General features: G+C 34.7%; 2 protein-coding genes across 3 annotated transcripts; one reads left to right on the forward strand and one right to left on the reverse strand.

The window, feature by feature from the left end:
• Nucleotides 1-263: 263 nt before the first annotated feature.
• LOC131609290 (uncharacterized protein At2g39795, mitochondrial-like) lies at nt 264-3,478 on the forward strand. The gene is made up of 3 exons (XM_058880985.1): nt 264-625; nt 2,711-3,045; nt 3,135-3,478. Exons 1-3 carry the CDS (start codon nt 362-364, stop codon nt 3,289-3,291), a joined length of 756 nt encoding a protein of 251 aa, XP_058736968.1. The 5' UTR covers nt 264-361; the 3' UTR covers nt 3,292-3,478.
• An 838-nt stretch (nt 3,479-4,316) lies between these two features.
• On the reverse strand, nt 4,317-7,237 carry LOC131611827 (protein FAR1-RELATED SEQUENCE 6-like). Of its 2 annotated transcripts, XM_058883689.1 has the most exons (5): nt 7,108-7,165; nt 6,988-7,028; nt 5,706-6,483; nt 4,803-5,613; nt 4,317-4,716 (listed from the first exon to the last, which is right to left on the reverse strand). In XM_058883689.1, exons 3-5 carry the CDS (start codon nt 6,455-6,457, stop codon nt 4,528-4,530), a joined length of 1,752 nt encoding a protein of 583 aa, XP_058739672.1. In that variant the 5' UTR covers nt 6,458-6,483; nt 6,988-7,028; nt 7,108-7,165; the 3' UTR covers nt 4,317-4,527. The 2 variants fall into 2 exon arrangements, with proteins under 2 accessions (XP_058739672.1, XP_058739671.1); XM_058883688.1 differs by lacking the exon at nt 6,988-7,028 and having other exon boundaries at nt 7,108-7,237.
• Nucleotides 7,238-13,574: the final 6,337 nt, after the last annotated feature.

A 13,574-nucleotide genomic window follows, 5' to 3' on the forward strand; every position in this document is an offset into this window, starting at 1 on the left:
TGAGTCTTTTAAAGAGAGTTTAAAAACTTATATTTTTTAAATCAGTAGAGGTAGATTTTAAAAGGATTGATTTTTCCATCAAATAAATCTATTTTTATAGCATAAACCTGACAAATATTTTATAAACCTAATTATCATGCCATTATAAAAATATCTTTTTCGGGTACTCTTGGAATTTAGAGGATTGACAAGTTTAGATTTGAAGAACCCTACCATCACCAAAATTACAATACTTAGGCCAAAATGTGTAATTAAACATTCTTTTAATAATTTGGGCACCTATAAATAAACAGAACCGCAACTTGCAAATTCCCAAAACCCTAACACTAAACCCCAGTACCAGTCTCTACTCAACTCTCTAATGGCTATGTACACCGTCCTTCGTCGTGCCACCGCCGCCGTAATTCCTCTGGCTGCTCGCCGCACGGTGGCAGCTTCTTCTTCCAGAACCATCCACAGCGCACTCGCTGTCAAGCTCCTTCCCCACCAAGAAATGACTCCTTTTGTTTCCTCTCGTAGCTTCGCTAACGCCGTCGCAAAGAAGTCGAGCGCAGATGATAATCTCATTCAAGTACTTCAATCTGAAATCAATTGCGCCCTCGAGGATAATCAAGCTACTGAACAAGTAATTTTTTTTTACTATTCCGTTTAACCCCTTTTGTTTCACCCTAGTGTATTATAATTTCAAATTTCTGTGAAATTTGTTTCTTTTCCTTCGGCTTTCGTTTTTTTGTATGTTGGGTTAGTTAGTATATTAGATTGAAGTTCTTTCCCTTTTTTGAGATTTGTTCCTATGCATTGATTGAAGCATAATCTTTAACAAGACAAGGGTTTTGTTATTGATAGTGGTAGTGATGGTTTGTGGTGAATTTCCATTTGTTCCATTTCTTTGTAATGTGTAGAAATTTTAGAATGCTTGTTACCAGTGTTGTCAATTGTGGAGTGTCTTCAATTGTGGTTTAGAAGTTTGCATGTAGTTGATGTGAATTGAGTAAATTAGTTTGAGAGTTCAATTTTGTTGTGTTTGTGGGTAACTTTTTTTTTCCTTCTTATTGACTGTGTAGGAGTTTGTTTTTTGCAATCTGCATTTATGGTCTTCATATGTTACTCATTTCGTTAATAAGCTAACTTAACCGACATTAAGATTAAGATCAGTAATATAGTTTGACAAAACTGTGTGGGTATTCAAAACTGCTGCCGTCATGCATATATATGCTTTTAAGTGCTTTATCTTTTTAGTGGTTATTACGTGGTGAAAAATGGACTTGGGTGGTTTGGGCATGTAGAGATAAGATAAGACCTGTAGTTTATGTGTAAGGAGGGTAGATCAGATGGACGGAAGTCAAACAACTAGAGTTAAAGGAAGACCTAGAAAAAATACAAGACAAGTTATTAAGAAAGATCTCGAGATTAACGATTTGGATGTAAGTTTGGTCCTAGATAGAACATTATAGCAAAAGTTAATCTATGTAGCCAAACCCACTTAGTGGGATAAAACTTGGTTGTTATTATTCTTGTTGTATCTTTTAGTGGTTAAAAATAAGTATGTTTAACTGGCTCTTACTAGTCAGTTGTTTATCTTGGATTCTTTGTTTGCTTGCTTTAGTTGTTTGGGTATATAATATTTAATTTAATGAAATCGCATAACAGTTGCCAAAATATGATATAACTTGGTTTGATTGAAAAGCCTTTTATCCATTAGATGTAAATTTTTCATTCATATATTCCTTATTGCTCACTTGGCCTCATGTGAAATTTAGTTTCAAGATCAGTCTGTTGTTAGTGTTGTATTTTAAGATATGTGGTGAAATCAGTTTGCTAATAATATTTTTTGCTTAAATATGTCGTTAGTCCTGCAAAATCACGAGCTTTTGAGTTTATTCGCTGTTAAATTTTAACTAAAAATTTAGTCCTTCATAGTATTATATCTTGTAAAAATAGTTCCTACTTTAAAGCTTTTCACAAAAAATGGATACTTTTAGTCCTCCATAGTATTATATCTTGTAACAGTAGTCCCTAAAAATACAAAGTTACTAAAATATGATAATCTTTTTTTCGGGGTTAAACTTGAAAACTTGTGAAGTATATAGGAACAAAAAACATATTAAACCCTAATATTCTTTGATTTGGTGCTATGAAGTATATGTTGCAAGTAGGTTTGAGTAGCTCTTGAATTGCTGCTTCCAATGAGCCAAACAAGTTTCAACCCCTTTTCTCGTTTGAAAATTGAAATGTAGTATGAATTTGAGAAAATATCATATTATTGTTTGCGGATTATCTTTGATATATGTAAATGCATGACAATCATTATCTGTTTCGAGTGTCATATACCGATGAGTTTTCCTAATATTCTTTGATTTGTCTCTATCAAGTGTATGTTGTTAGTAGGTCTGAATAACTCTTGAATGGCTGCTTTCCAATGAGAAAAACAAGTTTTCAGGCTTTTTTTCTCGTCTAAAAGTTGAAATATTGTTTGAATGTGAGAAAATACCATATTATTGTTTGTGGACTATCTTTGGTTATGAAAATGCATGACAATCATTATCTTTGAGTGTTGTTATATATTGATGAGTTTTCCCTGGCACATAAAATCATGTATTCTAGCAGCAAAATTTAAGATAGAAAGTTTTTCCCTTTTAGATTTGTACCACCTGCAGTTCTTTTCAGGGGTCAGGAATAACAGACATTTCCTTTTGTGTAACTTTTCCAGGTTGAAATTCCTATTGGATTTCCTTTTGAGATTGAGGACAATCCTGGAGAAAGAACTATTCAACTAAAAAGACAATATGAGGATGAAATCGTCACAGTTCAAGTTGACATCCCTAACGTAACACCTGAAGAAAACGAGGACGACAATGCAGATGACAATGAGAAGAATGATACTGAATCTAGCATTCCTTTGGTTGTGACTGTTTTCAAAGGAAATGGAGTGTCCCTAGAGTTTGGCTTGACTGCTTTCCCTGATGAGGTTTCGATTGATAGCTTGTCAATAAAGAAGCCTGACAATTCTGAAGATGAGCTGGTATATGAGGGACCTGAGTTCACGTAAGCATTTAATAATATATGTTGTCATTTGACTTTATCATAAAATGTTAGCTATTACAGTTTCTGAATGTTTCTGTTCTTTTTTACAGTGATTTGGATGAAAATCTGCAGAAGGCTTTTCTCAAGTATCTTGAGATCCGGGGGATAACAGCCGGCACAACCAACTTTTTGCAAGAATACATGTTTAACAAAGACAACAAGGAATACTTATTATGGCTGAAGAAAGTGAAGAGCTTCGTCGAGTAAAAAAGAAATGATTTGTAATACTTTTGAGATTGATGTTTGGTGTCAAAGCATGTAATGTTACGGATCCTGAAATGAGAGTTACTTAAGGAAGCTAATAATTTTTGAAAAACTTGGATTGTTATAGATTGATATTTGTAGTTTTACTTCGCCCTTCAATCAATACAAGAGTCTCTGGGTGATTCTCATTTGTGTTTGGTTTACCTTTCATGAGATGCAAGTTAAATGTCACCTTATATTCAAGAGTTTGAATTATGATTTTGTAGATTTGCAAAAGGCATATATTTGCTCTGTTAAGAATAGAAGTCTCAGTACAAGAACCACATTTACTTTTATAGCTAGAAATTAACTGCAAGTCTGATTAAACACCAAGCCTGCTTAATCATTAGTATGAACCAGTCATACAACACCAGGGAAAAGGGCAAGTTCAGATAAAACAGACGGGTTTTCAAAATCATGATATTTTCTCTAATAATTAGATCAAATGTGGAATCAGAAAGAAACTCAAAACATCAAGGGTAATGACAATACAAGATCTTACCAGAAATTCGACTTAGACCTACAAGAACAGCAGGAACAAACAGAAGTATGATGTAACAAATGCGCAGGACTCAACCATGCAGGGAAAGAAGTTAAAAACGGTTGTCCTTGAGGATATAAGCATCATTTAGGAGGTGTGCAAACTTACTAAATAAGAGGATACAACTTTTATGCCATGTGTATCAAGGTGATTACTTTATCTACTCTATGGAGTGAGGGTGAACACACCGAAGACCCGATTTTGTCTTCATATTCTGAACGTATCTTCGAACATATCTTATACACACAAAAAGGCGTTGTAAGTGAGAAACCTCTCTTCTATAACATTGGAGGTAAATGATGATTTGTATGGTGTTATATTCTAGTGAGGTATAGCATAATCAGCAAAAAAAAAAAAAAAAAAAAAATTGACAATACTTCTACTTTTCTACACAGCTTAGAAATAGAAATGCTTGGACCCTATTCATTCACTCTCATGATCCTCGTCTCTGACATGAAAGATAAGTGCTGATGTATAATCAGTTTTTATAGTTAAATAGCTAAATATCATGGGACAGTAAAGAAATACCGTCATTACAAGTCCTAAATATTAGTATTACACCAACGGAGACAAAATCTAGCTGAAAAGCTTCAACAGAAGCAATCATTACAATAGTGAGGGATTGAAAAAAATAAGGTCCAAATAAAAACATAGTCAGTTTAATCATGTGTGGAGCGAGGCTTCTTTCTCCTCTGATATGCTAGTCCCTCCATACTTTCACCTTCCTCACTTCCACCTTGCATTATGCATAGTGCCTGAGTGAGGTGTTTATCAAGCTCACTTCCTTCAAGAAGCAACTGCTTATCGAAGACGGTCCGAAGAATAGCGGCAACTCTGTGGCACCTCCCCTATACATGATATCAACACATTTTAAGCAATAATAACAATAGTAAAAAATGAACAATATATACAATGCCTGTGTCCGAACACTTACCTCCCAAACTGACTCAGGACCAATACAAGGGTTGTCGCTACTAATAGAAAGGCATTCATCTTCCATGATTTGAGGTTGACACGTTGAAATTGTATCTGGAAATGCAAGTTCATGCACTTTGCTCCTTAAAATGATTCTACCAACAGTGTCAAGTTCTCGAAATTGCTTTAACAACACCTCCCACTCATGCGCCAAGTCTTCCTCATAAGTACCTTTGCCACTAGTAAAAGGGCCTTCACCTTCAACGATAGGAGCTTGACACATTGAAGTTGTATCTGAAAATGCAAGCTCGCGCACTTTGCTCTTCAGAGCAATTTTACCAACAACGTCAAGTTCTTGAAATCGCTTTAGCAATGCATCCCACTCTTGCGCCAAGTCTTCCTCTTTCAACTTGTCTGTCTCTTTACCTTTTTTATCACCCAAGCCTAATCTCTTCCAATGTATATGAACTAGCAACAATGGAATGGCAACAACACCCGTCCTACTATATTGCACAAGTTCACACGCACAAGGTAAACCATATGTCTTTCTAACTTTACAACCACAAATAAAATTTTCAATGTCTATAGAGTTCATTCGATCATACTCAAGAACAATATGATTCAATGCATTCTTTGATACATGTCCTCTCAATTTCTCATACACCGGAATATTATGTCGGTGTTGCACCATGTACGTGCTTCTTTCGAATGAAGCCCTTATTGCACAGTGTTGCAGTCTAAACATATTGTTCATTGCATCCCAACATTCACACATGTCTCCATTTCTTTCCTGTATCAGTGACTTCCAAGTACCGCGTATAGACCTAACCCTAGTTAAAAAAACATAGAAGATTACATTATAATCAAGTTTATATATTAGTCTGAGCATACCTGACAAGTTTATATATTAATTTGAGCATACCTGTTTGTTGTTGTATTTCCTAAATGCATCACTCGATCAGTCCACGCTAAGACAAACTTTTCTTTGTGAGGAATCAACCACGTATTTTTGACGTACTCTAGAAAAATAGGACAATCTGCACATAGAACCTCAAAATGAAGCAAGCGCCGCTCATACTCAACCTCATTGCGAGAATTAATAAGATCACTCCATGCTTCAAGCACATTCACAATTTTCTCTTTTGGAGACACCGTCTTCTGACATTTTGGTCTTACATTAATAGACATATGAAATCGACATAGCAATATACGTGAACTAGGAAAAACAAATTCAATCGCGTTCATCAAAACAGGGTCTTTGTCAGTCACAATAACTTGAGAAATTGAATCATCTCTCAAAAACAATCCTCTTAACTTCCGTAACGCCCATGTGAAGTTATCTAGTTGCTCAGATTCCAAAAAGGCGAACGCGACAGTAAATGTCAACTCTGTTGATGTAACACCAACAATTTCAAGTAGCGGGAACTGAAATCTATTGGTTTTATATGTGCAGCCGATGACCAAGACAAAGGGAAATTGGTTCAACAAATGTATTGCGTTTGGATGTGTCCAAAATATATCTTTAACAATATCTGAATTTCCGTTTCTTCTATGCCAGAAGACATACTTCTTATCTTGTAACATTGTTATTAGATCTTGCATCTCTTCTGTAGGATCTTCATTGGGCTCTTTTGATGTCAGTAATGGGTGTCTCAACTTCTTGAGGTATTCCATATCATGAACTAGACACTTTTATTCCTCTGTTGAAAAATAAAACATATGGATAATTCATCAGTTTTTCACCTAAATCATGGTTGTGAACCAGTATCCTATGAATACGTTAATTTTCCAACCTTTTCACCAAAATTAAAATTGTTTCTAACATATGAAGCACGAATACAGACACGGATATCACACACTACACTACACGGATATCACACACTACACTAACATTATATTGGACATTTTACAACTAATGGAACAGTGCGCAATGGGGCAAAGTGGAATGAAGTGGATAAGTGAGATGTTATGGGTTTGAACTCGCGTCCTGTAGAGCTATCTACTGAGTTGGCTTAACGGAACAATTCTATCATCTTTTAATCAATTCAAATAATGGAATAAAATCTTATTATATTTTATTCCATTTCGTCTTATTTCATCAATCCAATCGAAGCATATTCTAACACGGCGCCAAGGGTAATAATTTGAAAAATGAATAATGGAATGTAACTAAATTTTTGGACAAACTGTTTAACACAACTTACCTAAAATTGTCTACATTCTATGTAAGACACAGAGACAGCATCTGGGATAATAGTTAACAAATTAGTGCAACATAAACAAGAACATGTATAGGAATATAGGTCGGAAGAAGGGAGACATACCGCAGTACAGTGCCGTGCCACCGTGAAGAAATGAGTCGAGAAGATCTGCGAGTTGTGAGTACCGTGTGGGGTTCAGTTTAGGTCTAAAGGGTTTCAACCTCTCAGTGATTTGTAATTTTGGGCGCGGAAGGGTTTTTCTTTGAGGAAAAATGGCGCGCTTCGTTTTGACTAAGGATAATAAAAATTAAGGTAGATTATTTTTTAAAATAAAATAATATTAAATTATGATATGGTATTAAATATTATTATTTTATTAGATGAATATATCATTATTTAGGAGTGGCAGTGCGGACTATCTATCCCGTTTAAGCCCGTCTAATAGCGAGATATGGTGGAACGAGCCAACTTTAGTGTGAGCTCAAAAGTCAAATCCACCCTATTAATTTTTCAATTTTTTTTACAGTTTAATTTATTACTCCCTCCGTATTTTATTATAAGTCGTTTTAGACTTTTCACATAGATTAAGAAAAATAATAATTGTTGTATAAAAATGAGAAATTATAAAGGTTTTTACAAAATTATCCTTCATTAATGACATGTGGAAGATAAATTTATATAATTGAAAGGAGAGAGAATAATAAATATTTAAGAATATAATAGGAAAAATAGCATTAATTATTCATTGAAATTGTAAAGCGACTTATACTAAAATACACAATTTTTTTTTCCAAAACGACTTATAATAGAAAAACGGAGAGAGTACATAAGTTACAGAAATTTCAATCATCACCAAAGAGGTCAACACAATATTTTCTTAAACAAGTCTTAATCATATTCTTCAACATAAACAAAATAACATTACTATAACACCAAAAAAAACCTAAAAACTAACATACTAAAGCACTAAAATATTCTAGTTAGTTCAACCATGTAATGGCAGTAACACCACGATACAAAAAAAACTAACAAGTAATACCTACTTAAGGACATGCATGGGCATAACAAATCACCAAAACAAATTAGCACAAGCTAAACAAAGACAACCAAAAACTAGCAGCTAAACAAATTAACACCACAAGCTAAACAAAGACAGCTAAGAACTAGCAACAAAAAAACTAATCCTAAAAGCTCCATGACAAACACTTCATCAATCTCCATGTTGTAGCAATTGGCTGGAACCTTCCATCATCCATTTCCTCATCGTCATCCACTACAGTTGCATAAAATAAAATACAAAAAATGTCAAAACGGTATATTTTATGCAGAGTTATTAATCCCGAATAGCGGAGCGACCGACCCCCAAAAATAGAAATAGTAGGAATAGCAGGATCCCGGATAGCAGAATATTTTTGTTGACTTTTTAGAATTGACTATTATTTAGACTAAATGCATAAATAATTTATAAAAAATAACCCTTCTGTAAAAATCAAATTAATAAAATAATGATAATGGATAAAAAACACTTAACTATTTATTCTTAAATGAGTGTACAACTATTGTTAACTTAGTTTTAGGTTATTTTATTGTTAACTTACAACACTATACAACTGTACAACTATAACAAAAGGGTTATATTATCAAAAGAAAATTATAATAGTTGTATAAAGGGTTATAATGAGTTATCATAGTTGTAACACATTTATAAAAAATAATAATAAAGTTGTATGTTATCAATGTAGACACGTTTCATCTACCTCTTCTTTCTCTTCCTCTTCTTTCTAATTTCTATTCTTCTTCCATTTCCGATACACGTTATCGCCTCTTCTTCTATTTTTGATCCACCTAATCTTCTTCTTCTTTTTTCTGATTTCAAAATTGTAACAGAACAGAGAAAGAGCGCCGGAGGAAAATCCTGTAGGGTTACAGCTGATAGAGAGAAGGAGGAAGGAAGAACGAAGCAGAGAAGCATAAGCCGCTCCTTGTGGGTAGACAAAGTAGCGGAAGATTAAGTACTTGAGAAAGTTGTGGTAGATGAATTAGGAATGGAAGAATAATTCTCAAAGAGGAAGCTAGTTGAGGTTAAATTATCAATTGTCTTCCCTTAAATAATGCTTATTCATAATTCGTAAAAGAATTGGATTAACGAAATGAAGTGAAAAAAATCCTAATTGTAGTGACAGAAGAGGGGTGAGAAAACTCTTTCGTTGTTGAAAGAAATATTTGTAACTTTAATTTTCGTCTTCCTTCGTTGCTTTCTTTTACAATATTTGGACTATTTTGTGGCGAGTTTGGTGAAGAAATTGAGTTGCACACAGCGTGTGTTTCCGACAAACTGAAAGGTGCTTCATGGCATCAAAGAGCAGTTCAACGTCGTGGTTGAGGAAATGGCACCGGAGAGATGGTACGTGGCGGTCAGAACGGTAAAAAAGGAGGTAGGAAACACAGTGGATTCTGATGCATTTAAGCAAACGAAATATGATTTAAGGAGTGGGTCTGTTTAAATCCCCAAAGGAACGTGATTTTGATTTGCAAGTTTGGTTGATTGTTGAGCTTTCATTGAATGCATTGAGGATAGAGAAAACTAATTTTCAACTGGAAAATGAAAAGTGACTTTTTAATTTCTACAGTGATGTATTCTCAATATGTTGAGGAAGTGTCACCGGAGAGATGGTACGTGGCGGTCGGAACGGTAAAAAAGGAGGTAGGAAACACAGTGGATTCCGATGCATTGAAGCAAATGAAATATGATTTAAGGAGTGAGTATGTTTAAATCGCCAAAGACACATAATTTTGGTTTGCAAGTTTGATTGACTGTTGAGCTTTCATTGAATGCATTAAGGATAGAGAAACCTAATTTTCAATTGGAAAATGAGAAGTGGCTTTTTAATTTCTACAGTGATGTATTCTCAATATGTTGAATTTGAATTTTACATTTAAAGAAAATAAAAAAGAGTAAGAAAAAAATGGTGGAGTGACACATTAGCAGTATTAAATTCCAAATGCATAATTTTGAAGCAAGGGTACAATTAGACTTTTTAACTCTTTAATAAAAAAAGTTATAACGTATATTCATAAGGGTAAACGTGGTTTTTCCATGTACTTTCATTTTAATAGTTAGATAATAGATAGATAGATTTGTAATCAATAAATAATGGACGAACACCATATTTTTTTTACCGGTCGAACACCAATGGTGGATATAGTAATATCATATCTAAAAATTGGGGGCTTTAATCAATTATGAAATTTTGCATCTAGCTATATGTCAACATGTTTCTGATAGGTGGTAGAATAGAACATTGAAAATTATTCAAAAAATACTTATGGTGTGTTTGTTTTAAGAGAAAAAGTGAAGAGAGAAGTTGCAAAGAGAGAAGTATAAGACAAATATTAAACTTCTCTTACTTGGTGCACAAAGAAATAGAAAAGAAAGGCTTAAATAATGTAGAATCCACCACAATTTATAATCTTCTCTTTTATGAGAAGAAATGGAACATAGAGAGGCATGTTTACTATCCTTTTCCATCAAGCTGATGGCACTCTTATGGAACGCTTCTTCAAGGGGCGTTACTACCCTTGGTGTTCAATTGCGGAGGCGCGTTGCGGCTACAATCCCAGTTTTGCGTGGCGCAGCATATTGAGTTCTAAAGAGGTGGTGTTGAATGGCTCCAGGTGGAGGATTGGCAATGGCAACAAAGTCAGTATTGGTGGAGAGCGATGGATTCCCTCTCTCCCGGGTTTTCAACCTTCGGCAGCGGCGCGAATCCTTGATCCTTCTACCAAGGTTTGTGCCCTCATAAATCCAGATTTGGCCTGTTGGAACTTGGATATCCTGAAAGAAAATTTCAATCCCAATGATGTTTTGCATATAAGTAGCATTCCTCTCTCTCGTAACCCTACAGAAGATAAATTAGTTTGGCACCATGAAACTAATGGAATATATTCAGTAAAAATAACTTACCATAGGCTAGGGGAGCAGCGGCGTAAATTCAATCTGGGACCCTCGACAAATGGGAAACAACACTTTTGGAAGCTGTTATGGAAGCTTAATGTTAATCCTCGAATTAAAAACTTTCTGTGGCGGCTTCTTAGAGATATTCTGCCCACCAAAAGCAATCTTTTGAGAAAGCATATGCCTAGTGATGGACTTTGTCCTCTGTGCCAACAAGAGCTAGAAACCTCCGAACACCTTTTTCTCCGCTGTGATTTTGTTAAAAGAGCCTTATTCTCCTGCCCCCTGGGAATTCGCATCCCTTTGAATGGAGGGATAGCGGATCTACTGTGTGACATCTTTGCCCGAAAGGACATGATGCTAGGACAGATATTTGCGATTTGTTGTTGGAAAATCTGGCAGCTCCGCAACTGTGTGATTTTTAAAGGCGTGAAACCAGAGGCAGGCATAGTGGCTGCTGAAATGTGGCATAGCATTGAGGAAGAGTCAAGAGGCTGTTTAAGTGTCGACACTGATTTTAATAGGGCTGAAGCAGGCTTGGGTAAGAAGGTTGGGTGGGTTATTCAATCAGACGCAGGATGTTTTGCAGACGGGATGATAGCTTTTGGCTGTATTATCAAGGATCCTAGTTCTAATATCTTCTTAGCTGCTACCAAAAGAATAGAGAGTGTAACTGATCCATCTTCAGCTGAGGTTATGGCTATTCGTTGGTCTCTCCAAACTGCAAAAGAATTAGATTTACAGAGCTTTATCCTCCAGTCAGATGCTCTTGCAGTGGTCGACTGCATAAATGGTGTGGCTATCAACTCTGATTTGGAACCTATTGCTAATGATTGTAGAATTTTATTGTCAGATTTCTGTAATGTTTCAATTATGCATATTAGTAGAACTCTTAATACAGATGCCCATAAGATGGTTGGGATAGGTAAATCTTTGGGCTCTAGGACTTGGACAGGGCATATACCAAATATTGGTAGCCCCTTTTGTATTTCTGCTGTTTCTGTCTGTTAATGGAAATGTTTGCTATCAAAAAAAAATATTCAGTATGTGATTAATAAGTTACATAAATTAGTTATAATTAATAATCATGTAGTCGTAGAAATGTGTATATAGATTAGGTTGCTATATCAATTTAAAAGTGATACTTAGTTTCAATAGCTATCAATGACCATTGATAAATTCCAGAATATTGAAAGTGAAAGTGGGGCATTCCATCACTATCAAAATGAAAAATATAAAGTTGAAAACAACTGCACATTAAAATAGCTGTCAACCTTAAGAAAGTGGTTCCCCAAGGGTTGATAATGAAGTAGGAACAACATCAAGTTCAACATTCATTTTAGATAGTTTTTTTTTTTTGTCAAAATCAAGAATTGGCAGACCTTTAATATTTTCCTTCAGATCCAGATTATAATCTGATTCTGATATACTTTTCTGTGGGCTTGCATCCTGCAGTGAAAACTTGAAGTCAAATTTCAAGGCATCGCCAACGAATCCTTCAGTTCCATGTGATTATGAGAGGCGACAACATTCATACAAGTAGCACATAAATAATGAAAAATGAATTTAAAAATAAAATAAAAACCATTAAAAATTCATCAATTAACCATTGTGAGGATGTTCAATGTGACAAATGAGTCACTAAAAATTATAAGTTTCTTGGCATCAATAGCAGTATATTTGTATCAGCAACGGTATATGTCTCTTTTATCAGCAAAATAAATGTTTATACTAATTGTTTGAACATTGAAAATCCATGAGCTGTTCTTCGTTCTCTTTCATTTCTTCTCTGCACTCACAGAGCTTCGTTCTTCTCCACTAATGGAGTTTCTTAGCATTCATTCATCACTCACATTTGCTTAGATGGTATCAGAGCAGGTTTTTCCTGCTCTGCTTTCGTTGCGCATATCTCATTTGTGAGAAGTGGTTTGTTGTGTTTTTCTTTTCTTTGCTTTTCTTTGCTCGTTCGTTGTTGCGTTATCGCACTTGTTCAATGACGAGAAATAGTAATAACAACAATCAGGATCAGCTTGATCCGTACTACATTCTAGGGGTGATCAAAACCAAACCAACCCAATAGAAAACCGCAAACCAAACCAAACCAAACCGAAACCGCAAAAAACCGCATTTGGTTCGGATTAGTTTGGGTCAGTTTTTACAAAACCGCGCGGTTCGGTTTGCGGTTTGTATTTTGTAAACCGAACCAAACCGAATCAAACCGCACTATGTTACAACCTAAATTTTACTAACTCACATCCAACCCAAACTTAAACTTATTATACATTAGCATTATGATTACGAACAATTTTCTCATCCTTACACATATAATTTCAGTCCCGATCTTCTAAAATCTCTAATAACATTATCGCACCTTCTTTGCCACATACATCTTTCCTCTTCTTCTATAATCTCTACTCTCTTATATTCTTTCTTTTTCACCTTCTCATTTTTATGTAAATGTTCCGTATTTCAGTTTCGTTTTTATCGCATATCTTCTTCTCTAATCTCTCAATACTTTTTTTCTTTTTCACTTTCACTAATCTTTCGTCTCTTCTATTTTTTTGTTTCGTTATAATAATTTTTATATTGTTTTATGCTATTATTTTATATTTAATATTACACTTTTGTCTAATTT

The sequence above is a fragment of the Vicia villosa genome, linkage group LG6, assembly GCF_029867415.1.
Source record: "Vicia villosa cultivar HV-30 ecotype Madison, WI linkage group LG6, Vvil1.0, whole genome shotgun sequence".
NCBI classification, from domain to species: domain Eukaryota; kingdom Viridiplantae; phylum Streptophyta; class Magnoliopsida; order Fabales; family Fabaceae; genus Vicia; species Vicia villosa.

What these genes read in the sequence shown, in the direction of transcription:
- LOC131609290 (XM_058880985.1), top strand. Translation starts at nt 362, where the DNA reads ATGGCTATGTACACCGTCCTTCGTCGTGCCACCGCCGCCGTAATTCCT. An exon ending in ATAATCAAGCTACTGAACAA is followed by an intron (nt 626 to 2,710) that starts GTAATTTTTTTT and finishes TAACTTTTCCAG; the next exon opens with GTTGAAATTCCTATTGGATT. An exon ending in TATGAGGGACCTGAGTTCAC is followed by an intron (nt 3,046 to 3,134) that starts GTAAGCATTTAA and finishes TCTTTTTTACAG; the next exon opens with TGATTTGGATGAAAATCTGC.
- LOC131611827 (XM_058883688.1), bottom strand. Translation starts at nt 6,457, where the DNA reads ATGGAATACCTCAAGAAGTTGAGACACCCATTACTGACATCAAAAGAG. An exon ending in GGAAATACAACAACAAACAG is followed by an intron (nt 5,614 to 5,705) that starts GTATGCTCAAAT and finishes TTTTTTAACTAG; the next exon opens with GGTTAGGTCTATACGCGGTA. An exon ending in GTCCTGAGTCAGTTTGGGAG is followed by an intron (nt 4,717 to 4,802) that starts GTAAGTGTTCGG and finishes TATCATGTATAG; the next exon opens with GGGAGGTGCCACAGAGTTGC.